Genomic DNA, 12,762 nt, shown 5'->3' with positions numbered 1-12,762 from the left:
CCGTGCAGTATCTTTATGTGTAAACAAGTTTTGTGATGCTATTTATTATTTACTGAAAACCTGCTATGTGCTGGGTCCTGCTGGGGGCTTTCTATGCATGATTGCTGATGGCCAGAGAGACTCCGGGGGTAAGCTGATGGAGCCCGTTGTATGAATGAGAAAAACAAGGCCAGATGGACTAAAGACCAAGGTCACATCCCCAGGAAGTGGCAGGACAGATGCAAGCCTGTCTGACTCCAGGATCTGGGCTGTGTCTAGATCGCTGACCTCCCTCTCACTCACTCAGGGGACCTGGAGGCAAGTCACATAAGCTCATTGGGCCTCAGTCTCTTCATCTGTAAAATGGGGGAGAAACTTACCTTCCAGGACAATAACATATTATTAAGTCCAGACTCTCACAGGCACGGTAGGGGTTCTATAAGCAGAAGCTAAGATCTTTTGTCCTCTATGGGCAAAGGACACTCAGTTCAGTTCAGTTAAGTTGCTCAGTCGTGTCCAACTCTTTGCGACCCCATGAATCACAGCACGCCAGGCCTCCCTGTCCATCACCAACTCCCAGAGTTCACTCAAACTCACATCCATTGAGTCGGTGATGCCATCCAGCCATCTCATCCTCTGTCGTCCCCTTCTCCTCCTGCCCCCAATCCTTCCCAGCATCAGGGTCTTTTCCAGTGAGTCAGCTCTTCGCATGAGGTGGCCAAAGTATTAGAGTTTCAGCTTTAGCATCAGTCCTTCCAATGAATACCCAGGACTGATCTTCTTTAGGATGGACTGGTTGGATCTCCTTGCAGTCCAAGGGACTCTCAAGAGTCTTCTCCAACACCACAATTCAAAAGTATCAATTCTTTGGCGCTCGGCTTTCTTCACAGTCAAGCTCTCACATCCATACATGACTACTGGAAAAACCATAGCCTTGACTAGATGGACCTTTGCTGGCAAAGTAATGACTCTGCTTTTTAACATGCTATCTAGGTTGGTCATAACTTTCCTTCCAAGGAGTAAGCCTTTTTTTTAAATTTCATGGCTGAATTCACCATCTGCAGTGATTTTGGAGCCCCCCAAAATAAAGTCTGACACTGTTTCCACTGTTTCCCCATCTATTTCCCATGAAGTGCTGGGACCGAATGCCATGATCTTCATTTTCTGAATGTTGAGCTTTAAGCCAACTTTTTCACTCTCCTCTTTCACTTTCACCAAGTCAATTAACTAGTGACTCAATCACCTTTGCTTCTCAGATGGCATCATGGTGTGCTGCTAAATCTCTTCAATTGTATCTGATTCTTTGAGACCCTCTGGACTGTAGCCCACCAGGCTCCTCTGTCCATGGAATTCTCCAGGCAAGAATACTGGAGCGGGTAGCCATGCCCTCCTTCAGGGGATCTTCCTGACCCAGGGGTCACACCCACGTCTCTTCTGTCTTCTTCATTGGCAGACGAGTTCTTTACCACCAGCGCCACCTGGGCAGCCCTCTTTCATGGTGATGTCCAGTTAAGAAATACCCTCCACTGCCAGTTTCACACCTACACCTGTACCAGCTCTTGCATGTAGCTACATATATACAGACAAACCCCATCAATTCATCTAAACTAGCTCTGGATTCCAGGACAAGTGACTGCTCTGAACTTGAGAATCTTTACAGGATGATGTCATCTTGATACTAAAATGTAACAAAGTAATAACCAAAGGGAGACTCTGGTGAAGATGACTCTTTAAAGCTTTGCCTCCTATAATGTGTATTGATTCAGCATTATTAAAACGAAAGTGTCTTAAACATTTGTTTTAGTTCACATGATGAATGCCTTTATCAAATCCAACTAAAACGTAGTGAATTCTGCACTGGTGGATCTGGATCATTGGAGTCTTTTGCTTCTGTACAGACATGCATTCAGCACAGAGACGCCCTGTGTAAAGATCAATACATTTCACGGTGGGACCTCAGAACCCAGGGCTGCCTGTTGACTGTAGCTTTTGCCTTCAAGGTACCAACGGTGGTGAGATGGGGAGCATTAGGGAGATGAAGCTGGTGTCAGAAGGTGAGCACCCAAATACCTGAGCATCCCAGTTTCTTTGTTCCTAACAACCTCGTTCTCCAGCTAAGACTCATGGGTACAGGGTTGCCAAGGTTATTCCCAGGAAGCAGAGAACCCATGCCCACCAGAATTACTGGGCGAAAGAGAATTCTTGAGATTTAAATGCAAAGCATTAAGTTTAAGCTTCTTTATCTGAGCACTTCTCAGATTCTCAACTTGGCTAATATTGTCACACTTTAGTAGCAAAATTGCACTGCCTTGTAAGGACTCCAGAATTCAGATGTGGCAGAGCCATGCCACAGGGCCCCTACTCAGGGTGACTGCTCTTCCTAGCCTCTCCTGCAGGTCATTAGCTCTGGCTGGTGACCTAGAAACAGAGGTGATACCTGTTGCCTCTATAGCTGAGACATAGAAGAGCTCTCCCTGCCACCACAGTGATCAGGAAGCCATATACTCTGGCTGGCACAGCCTCAAGATACAGGGATCCTGGATCCCTGAGTTACCAAGTGGAGGGGAGCTTCATGGAGGATTCCCATATCTGCAGTGGCAAGAAATAAACCCTTGTGCTGAGTGCAAGATTTTGGTGTTTGTTACAACACACCTGTGCCTAACCTGACTTACACCAAGAGACCAACAGATCAGAGACTAAGGTCATCTGTTTGATGGGACAAAACAGATTTATTTAACCACAAGGACACTCCCTTGCCAGATGATCACTGAGCATCTTAACACAAGACAGGCAGCAGCATGGAATCTGAGGCCTTGTTTAGGGGCCCGTGGGAAAGTTTTCATTTTAATTTCCTTTAAAATCAGGGGGGAAATGAATATAATAATAATGAATCTAAGCTGGATTACATTCATCTTTGTACCCGAGCAGATGTAAAATATAATTTTTAGTATCTTAAGGGAGGAAGGGTCCCATGAAAGCAAAAGGAGCCCAGGACCCATAAAAGTCACTGGGTAGCCCAAATGCTGACCCCCACCTTGAGATTCAGGGCCCTATCTGCTCTTGGATGAGACTTGGGGATGAATGGAACCTGTTCCGGTTCTTTCTGGCATCACCTGCAGGTGGACACCTTGGTCCAGGAAGTGGCCAACAAGCCCTGGGAGCCCTGAATAATTAGCCACAAAGCACCCAAGGCGCACACACAAAGCCCTCAGTACTGACACACAGGTGGGTACCAGCTCATCACGGGCGAAGATGCCCCCTGCAATGGATCCCCGAGCTCACTGCCTCCCAGCCCAACAGGTGTTATGATTTATCAGCCCTACAGTCATGGACCATTTCTTCTTTGCACTTGACTTTCTCAGCGACTTGATACAGTGTTACCTGTGGACTCTCAGGGCCCTTGATCTGCTCTTAGGAGCTGTGTGTCCTTGGCAGGGGGTTCAGCATCTCTGTGCCTCGGTTGTCTCCTTAGTGAAATGAGGAGGATGCTATCAACCTCCCTGGGCGGTATTAAAAGGATTAAATTCCATCACACTTGTCACTCGTGACCACACGATGTGCACTCCTGTCTCTGCTGATGCCCAGAGGTCAGGGTGAGCTGCCTGCCCACTGTTTCTGAGTCTGGCTGCTGCAGGAGCTAAGCCACTTTTTGGTGGCAGGAGAGCTGACCCTGCTTTGCAGGGAGGTCAGGATGCCTAGGTCAGAGGATGCTGCCATGCAGTGGTGGAGATTTTGGATTCTGGTTCCAAACTCCTGGTGTTGATATCCAGACTCTGCCCCTGGCTATCGGCCCCTGAGGCCTTGGGAAGTCATTTATCCTGACCATGCCTCAATTCCCCTGGTTGTCATGGATATAAGAAGGACAATATTTCTGTCATCTCCTAGGTAACCCACAGATGCATTCTGAATAATGCCCAGTTGAGAAGGATTCAATAAACACTGCTATTGGCACTGTTTGTTGTTACAGCTATTTTCTTTTGCTTCTTTGTCCTGAACTAACTTTGAGAGTCCCTTGGACTGCAAGGAGATCCAACCAGTCTATTCTGAAGGAGATCAGCCCTGGGATTTCTTTGGAGGGATTGATGCTGAAACTGAAACTCCAGTCCTTTGGCCACCTCATGCAAAGAGTTGACTCACTGGAAAAGACTCTGATGCTGGGAGGGACTGGAGGCAGGAGGAGAAGGGGATGACAGAGGATGAGATGGCTGGATGGCCTCACCGACTCGATGGACGTGAGTTTGAGTGAACTCTGGGAGTTGGTGATGGACAGGGAGGCCTGGCGTGCTGCGATTCATGGGGTCGTAAAGAGTCAGACACGACTGAGCGACTGAACGGAACTGAACTGAACTGAACTTTATAAAGTGTCAAGGAAGCTACGTAACTAGCACCTGCTCTTAGGCTGTTAGGTTTTCAAGCAGAGCTCTCTGTTCCAATTCTGAAAAGGTGTTTTCAGTTGACTCTTGATCCTTGTCTTTGCTCAGCCTGCCAAGCCAGCCTGGATCAGTCCTTGGGTCTCCTGACCAGGAATAAAGACACCTCCTCTCACCTGCAAACATCCTGGCTGCTCACTCATCAGAAAACAGGACTGAGATGTCCACAGAACCAGATGTGTGCATGTGAGTGTTTCGAGGGGTTTTAACCTAACACTGCTTCCAGGGCAGCCCTTCTCTATCACTCTGTGTTATCTCTAGCTGTGCCTTTCTGCTCAGTAGAGGATCTCACTAAAGTCAGGCATGGAAAGCACAAATTTCCAAATGAAAAGTACACTGCCCTCTAAGGATGCTCCTGAGGACCCAGTGGGTGGGGACTCGCTCAGGTTGTTCCTGGTCAACACTTCCAGTTACTAAGGCGCTGAGCCAGGATTGACCAGGATTCCCAGGTCTCCTACTCTTTCAGCTACTTATCCTTCCTGTTGCCAGCCTAGCAGACTCTCTAAGCAACGCTTCTTAAACTGCCCACGGGGGTTGGCTAAAACGCAGACATCTGTGCCCCACCCCGAATTTCTGCTCTAGCAGGTCGCAGGCAGAAGCTGAGGATCTGTGTTCTAACGAGCTCCTGGGTGATGCCGATACTGAGGGTCCAGAAAGTGTACACTGGGTCTGGGAAGCCCACGTTGAGAACAACCCAAGAGTGAAGAAAGTCATCATCAGTTCTACAGATTCACGGCCAAACTCAGAGTTTTGGAAAAGGCTCAAAACCCTGTTTGGAGAGACAGTTCATCTCCCTTCTTCCCCAGGTGGCTGCCTGCGAGACGAACAAGGAAGGGCCCCTCCACTGCTGGAGAAGTCACTGCCCGCCTATGACACAGGATAGCAAGGGGACCACTCAGGTGCAAGGCGTGAATACTGATGACCCACAGAATTCTGGGCTTTCGGCCGTGCAAGCACACGGCTGACCCGAGGGCAGAATCATCCTGACAGTTCTCCTCCCCACGGTCATCTGAATTCACAGAACATCCTTCCAGCCTGAGAATGGAAGCCGGCTTTGCTGGGCTCACTCATCACTCACAGTGGACAGAACCCTGGGCCCCAGTGCCTGGATTAAAGCGTCTCCCTGGGGCAGAACTCCCATGAGCAGCTCCTTGGCTTCCCCTACCCCAGGGAGACCCGGACACCCACGACTGCATCAGAAGCTGCCCATGTTCAGAAGAGGGAGATGGAGCTGGCCCAGGGGCGCACGGCTGGTCCACTCATGGGAAAAAACTTCACAAGCACGTGGGAGGGGAGGACATCACTCGCTAAAATACCTGCATGCTGTCCAGCGTGTTCTGGGTAAAGAGCAAAGCAAAACACAATGACGGGAAGACGTTGTGAATAAAAGAAAACCCAGGTTCTCAGCCCATCTGCGTGGCCTGCTCAGTTTTCCCAACCAAAGCACGTTACACCCGTCCCCCATGTGTCGGGGCCTGCACCCTGCACCAGCCCCGGGCAACGTGGCCTCCGTGGGGCTGTCACAGAGTGGCAGCTCAGAAGGCGGATTAAAACAACACAGACCATTAAATCGATGGGCTTGGGGTGATGGGAAGGAAAGAAACTGGACTTCCAGCCAGGAGACTATGCAAATCAAACTGCGGTGGGCGATCCTGCGAGGGGAATGAAATGCTGTTTCAGGGAGATGTATGGCCATTGGGAGGTCTGTTTCCAATCTCCTGGGTTATATATTTTCCCACCTGCTATTTATCACTCCCAGCCCTCCAGATATTCATTAGCTAATGGACGCTTTCAAAAAAATCAATTTTAATATATATGATGATAACGATGAGACCGTTTCCTGGGGGAGGAATAGATTTTAAAAGGCAATGTAAGAGATGCACATATTCTGTTTTAAGTGGTCGCACAGCTGCCCCAGGGGACAAGAGACAAGGTCATCTTAAAGAGGACAGGCGCTTCCCATAAGCAGAGACGCAGGCCCAGGGGAGAGGCCCTGCTGGCCTTTCTGGATGGAACAGAACTAGGGGGGAGCGCTTGTGGGGCCACCCCACGCTGTGCAGGCAGCCCTCCTGCCGTTGTGTCTTGAGTGAGGGGTCAGTAACTGGGGGACCTCTGTCTTCAACATGGAGATTCCTTATGTCCATTTATTATGCATGAGGCATGCAGACTGCAAAGGCCCCCCAGGGGACCCTAGGAGTTTCCTCCACTCCCGAGGATATGGGAGGCCACCAACCGGGGGCAGAAGAGTGATTCTGACATGTCACCCCCTCCTGCCAAGCCCCCACCATCAGAGCCGGGGAGAAAGGCCTGCAGGTGGCTGGGGAGGGTGACTCCCACTGTGCTCACGGGCACAGTGCCTGTGGTCGCTCCTCGACCGTGTTCACTGCTGCGATTTCCTTCGCTGTCCTTTCTCTAAATCTGCAAATGCCTCCCCAGATGGCAGGCACTTCCTCAGGCTTAGCGCTATCCCTTAAAATACCCTCATTCACCTGACACCTGTAGGGATGATCCACTTCCCTTTCTCCTGCAAGGAAGCAGGCTCACCCTCCCTGCTTCCCATCCAATCAGAGGAGAGCAGAGCACCTCTGAGACCCACAGTTCTGATGCTGGCTGTGTGGCCACAGGAAAATCGTCTGCTTGCATGGACAACACGGGAGGATGAGTAAACAGCAGGAGTAATGGGTACCCAGTGGGCACTCAGTAAAGGTCGGTTACGACTTCTACAAAGCATTAACACAGCACGCCCTGAGCTCACCCACCCCCGGGAAGAAAGCCAGCAAGACTGGCTCACTTACCTCTAGCAGCTGCACCGCACCTTCATGTTCTTTCTTAGCTTCAACCTGAGCCTTTGGGATGATGAAAAAAGACAGAAGGGTGAACGTTTACAGTGGGAAAAAGGCAGCAGAAATAGAGATTAACACCGAAGTTATCAGGGAGTGTGGGTCACTGATATTCATTCTTCTAACACGCCCCAACATTCTCAGGGTCTAAATCAGTTCTCATTTTTTTCCCTTCCTTTGGGCAAGATGGAATGGATTGGGGCTGGGTTTGACGCTCTTTGTAAAACCTGAAAAGCACCCCCTCATCTGGCAGAGAATGGAGAGGCTGGGGAGACTGGGCTGCTGCATGAGGTGGTAAAGAGCCCATCTGCCAATACAAGAGATGTAAGAAAAGTGGGTTCAATCCCTGGGTTGGGAAGATCCCCTGGAGGAGGGCGTGGCAATCCACTCCAGTATTCTTGCCTGGAGAATCCCATGGACAGAGGAGCCTGGCGGGCTGCAGCCCATGGGGTCACAAAAGTCAGACACCACTAAGCACATGACAGACAAGAAAGAATCCACCTGTTAAACTGAGATTTACATTCAGGATTCTCAGTTCTGGAGGAATATTTTCTCCAGGTGGCTGGAGAATAATAAAGAGAGAGTTGGAGATCATAAATAAGCCAGTGAGAGCTGTCTTAACAGCTTTTACTTCTCACTTGCAAACTTCCATTAGTCGGAAAGAGGGAAAGGCTTGGCTTCCCCAGCACGGACTAAAAGCAAGAAGAGGCCTGATATTTCCATAGTGTTCATTCATATGCATTTCATTCTCACATATTTCCAATGAGGCTTTTAAGAGCTGGGGAAGTGAATAGAACCCAGCAAATTAACTCGACCATTCTTGAATCCAGCTCAGTCTTCAAAGGCTCAAAATTGTTCCTTTCAAAGCAAAAACAAGAGCGACAATAAATCATGAAATGGGGTTGGAGGGGGGGAGACAAAACAGCTAGAGAACATACAGGGATTATATAAATAACACCACCATTGAGCCACTTGAGTCAAAGATAGTTTTCAACTGGAAGAATGAAAAACAACCAAAAACTCCATCACAGGCTGTTAAAACACAGCCAAGCTGGCAGTAACAACTTCGTTTCTGGCTTCAAGCACAAATCAGGAGTTCGTTTTTGTAGGCTACTTGCAAGCTGGGCCATTTGGGCAATCAGAATAGATGGCTAAAATTAACAGTTAAAATTGGCAGCGCTGAATTCTTGCAGAATCTAGGCGACAGCTTCAGCGAGGCTCATTTTGGGGGCCACTGCCAACACATGGGGAAGCTGAGACCTTCATGGTTTCCTACAGAACACAGTAGACTTGAGAGGGTCTCTGACTCCTAGGGAGACCCACAGTCCTACAGTCAGAAGAAGAGGCCTGTCATCCAGGGGTGAAATGTCCAGGGAGTGAGTTAACATGCCAGCAAACACATCTATTTCAGGGGGAGGGGTAGCTGTTCAAAAAGGACATAGATTTCCTGCTGCCAAAGCTTTGGGCATTTGGCTGGGACAGACCATACATGTAACACTCAGAGTAATACGCTCCCAGGCACCTTGGTGATGGGGTTGGGAGTATGGATGCTGGGTGGGATGAGAGTGGGTGGGGGTCATTTACAGGTGCTGTTAATATCAACTCCACAGAAAAGACAGTGAGATTCATGGAACTAAACTATGGCATGTACAGATCCTCAAATCAGGTCCCCGGGTTCTACAGAGCTGAGGAAGTCGTGAGCATCAATCAATATCCCAGGCATGCATCGTAGGAGAAATCAAGACACTGAATGAACTCAGAAGGTCAGCTTGAGATGTCCCTGTTCTCCACACACAACAATTAAATCCAAAACATGCAAGGGAAGCATTTGACATGGAGGGAAAGCAGTTTTATGAGCTGCAGGGTAAGTTTGGTTTCTATCAGCAGTGAGCATGTCAATAATGGCCTTAAGCCTGGGAGCCTTCGTTTCCCGCACGGGAGGAATTTAAAACAACAGTAGCATTTGCAGATGAATTTTAAATGTGGACAATTTTGCTCATGCACTGAGATTATAACTGCTACTTGTAATAAAATGAGGATGTAACCCACACAGGAAAAGGAAGCAGTTAGGGCGACTGGACTCTGCTCACTGGTTCCCTACAGACACTAGGGTTCTGGAGTCACCTCCAGGGGACCTGGCCCATGCTGTCTAACCTCAGGTCCTGCATCTGTGAGGGGACCTGCATCCCACAGGTTACAGTGAGAGCTGATTGCTGTCACCGCTCACACATTCAACAGACACTTACCAAGGATGGCCTGGAACTTACCATCAGTTATCCTGGTAATGTTACAGGACCAATTGATGGAGTCTTACTAGGTCTTTCCTGCAGTTATTCATTCATTCATCCATATTCATTCATTCAAGGTTCCTGAGTATCTCTGTTCATTCATTCATTCAAAGTTTCCGAACATCACTTGTTGAGTACCTGCTGTGTCAGGCAATGTCCTGGGAGTGCAGACACCCCACTTGGGATGCAGATAACAGGCAAAGAGGTACAACAATGAGCAGTGGCATCACTAAAGGGGGTGAGTGGCAGAGAATGCCAGAGCAGGGGTGATGAAGTCCATTCAGGCAGGGCAGCCGGGCAGAGACTCTCATGACAACAATAAACCAGCTCTGTCATTATTTGGGAGCCAGGCATTCTCAGGGAAGAGCAGAGAGGGGGATGTTTGGGTCACAGAGAGGAGGCCAGTGTGGCTGCAGGAAGGGCGACAGGGCAGGAGGAGTCAGAGGTGGGCAGGGGTTTAAATAAGATGACAGATATCTGCCTAGTACCGGGCCCAGAACATGCTACACTGAAAGCAAATGTTCATGTTGTAGCTTTTATTATCACTGTCATTGTCCATAGCCTGTATTCACAGCCTGGCTCACTGCTGTGTTCTTAGCCGTCACAGAGCTGAGACGCGATGCTCAAGGACTGCCGAATGAATGAAAGTGAGGATTCTCAGCCAAGCTCCTGGTTCAGTGATCTCCATGAAGCAGGTGTCCCGTGGAAAAGTCCTCATAGACAGGAGTGTATCTGCCTGGACTTCTATTTTTTTTTAAGCTTACATCTCCACCAGCTGCCAGAAAGAAGGGTTGGCCAATGGTCTTATCTCACCCTGACTCCCTCTAGAATAGCCTTGGGCAGATTGATCACTCATCCATTCTTCAATTCAACAGGTGTTCTCACTTGCCCACTATTTCCCTCACTTCTCCCAATCACCATATTGAGCAGAGGGAAGAGCTGAACTTCCAGGGAGGAGGGGGAGGTTCCCTGGAGAAGGTTCTGGGTCCCTAACATCAGCTGGGTCCCTGAAAGCCTGGACCTTCCTTAGGGTGGCCAAGTGCAGAGGTGAAGCTGAAACCACAAAGTGATCTCCAAGGACTACACAGGGTCGGAACATCCACTTGCATTTAATGGGAAGATATATCTCTGGCTTCCTTACACACATGCTGTACATATTTCAGGATCTGGGAAGAAGCAAATCCCACAAAGTACAGAGTGGTGTTAAGGGAATTCCTAAGATGATGGTGAAGGGTGTTTCTAGACCCAGTGTAGCATCCGGCTTCTGGGGCAACCAGCCTGGACTGGAAGATGAGGCCAGGCTCCAGGTCGGATGCCTCAGAGGAAAATGGAATGAAAACATCCCCAGAGGAGTCTGGTTGACTTGAGAGAAATTTTAACACTCTGGCAGAAAGTTTGGGAATAAGAGAGTGATGAGCACACAGAATACTGAGCAAACACACAGAAAGAGGCAATTCACTCCAGGGGAAAAGGAAAGGCTATACCAAAAAGGAAACACTGCCCTTTGCAGAGCCTTGCAAGATGTGCAGAGCACGCCGTGCTGAGGGCGGAATGGACTTCAGCTTGGGACAGGATGTTTGAGATCATCCAAGCTGGACAACCAGTTGGACAAAAGAAGTGGGGTTCAGTGGAATCCAACTTGGAGATCCACATGTGGGAGTTGGCACACAGATGGCATTCACACCTACGGAACCAGACAAGGTCAGGGAGGGAGCAGTGGAGGTCAAGAAGAGATGTGGGGGATTCCCGGGGGGTTCAGTGGGAAAGAACCTGCCTGCCAATGCAGGAGACACGAATTCCATCCCTGATCCGGGAAGATCCCACATTGCTGCAGAGCACGTAAGCCTGAGCACTACAATTATTGAGCCTGTGCTCTAGAGCCTGGGAGCCACCACTTCTGAAGCCCATGCACCCTAGAGCTCGTGCTCCACAACAGGAGAAGCCACCACCATGAGAAGTCCAAGCACCACAACCAGAGTTGCCTCCGCTCACTGCAGCTAGAGAAAGCCCTTGTGCAGCAAGGAAGACCCAGCACAACCAAATAAATAAAGAAAAAATTTAAAAAGAGAGATGTGGATGGCAAGCTGAGCCTTGAGGATGCTTAGAGGGCTTCTATGAGGAAGGAGAAAATTGGAAGAGGGTAGGATCCTGGAAGCCTAGGGTTTGGGGAGTCAGACCCTCTCAAAATGTGCTTCTGGGTCAAAGAGGAGGAGGGCAGGACACTAACCACTGAGCAGGATGTCCGCACACGGGTGACTTAACAAAAGCCATGGCACTGGCGAGATAAAGCTGGGTCCCACAGGAGTGCATTCAAGAAATCCTGTACTGGGATTTGCAGCAACACGGATGCAACTTAGAGATGATCATACTGTGTGAAATAAGTCAGACACAGAAAGACAAACACCATATGATATCACTTATATGTGAAATCTAGAATAGGACACAAATGAACCTACCTATGAAGCAGGAACAAACTCAAGGACACAGAGAACAGAAGGTGGTTGCCAAGGGAGAGGAGGATTAGGGGAGGGACAGATTGGGAGTTTGGGTGAGCAGATGCAAACTACTATGTATAGAATGGATAAACAGCAAGGTCCTACTGTAGAGCACAGGGAACTATAACAATCTCCTGGGGTAAACCAAAATGGAAAAGGATATTATAAAAAGAATATATATACATATGTGTGTGTATAACTGAATCACTTTTCTGCACAACAGAAATTAACACATTATAAACCAACTATGCGTGTGTGTACAAAGTCACTTCAATTGTGTCTCTTTGTGACCCCATGGACTGTAGCCCAACTGGCTCCTCTGTCCAGGGGATTTTCCAAACATGAGTACTGGAGTAGGTTGCCATGCTCTTCTCCAGGGGATCTTTCTGATCCAGGGGTCAAACTTGCATCTCTTAAGTCTCCTGCGCTGGCAAGCAGGTTCTTTACCACAACACCATGTGGGAAGCCTAAAATCAACTATACTCCAATAAAAATAAATAATAGGACTTGTAGTCAATGGGACCGTAGACAGCTTCTAGGAACTATCTCATGTTGCTGTCTCATGATAACCAAACTGGAACTCAGGGCGCTCTGGGGACTTTTATTACCATTGAGGGACAAGGGCTAGAATTCAGCCTTCCATAGGATATGAGCATTTCTATAATAGGTGTCTGCCACTCGTTTCAACTTCACCCCATATAAAGTCATTGTCCTCAGCAATCTTCATTCT

The 12,762-nt window shown here is 48.7% G+C and overlaps 1 protein-coding gene across 1 annotated transcript in view; it reads right to left on the bottom strand.

The window, feature by feature from the left end:
• RIMBP2 (RIMS binding protein 2) overlaps positions 1 to 12,762 on the bottom strand; it is a 130,032-nt gene that overhangs the window by 70,628 nt on the left and 46,642 nt on the right. The window contains exon 4 of the mRNA XM_040251596.1: positions 7,205 to 7,255. Coding sequence (XP_040107530.1) covers positions 7,205 to 7,255 — 51 coding nt within the window. The remainder of the gene's footprint in view (positions 1 to 7,204; positions 7,256 to 12,762) is intronic.

Source organism: Oryx dammah, unplaced genomic scaffold (assembly GCF_014754425.2).
Source record: "Oryx dammah isolate SB20612 unplaced genomic scaffold, SCBI_Odam_1.1 HiC_scaffold_12, whole genome shotgun sequence".
NCBI classification, from domain to species: Eukaryota; Metazoa; Chordata; class Mammalia; order Artiodactyla; family Bovidae; genus Oryx; species Oryx dammah.
This window is presented reverse-complemented; position numbering and strand designations above follow the sequence as displayed.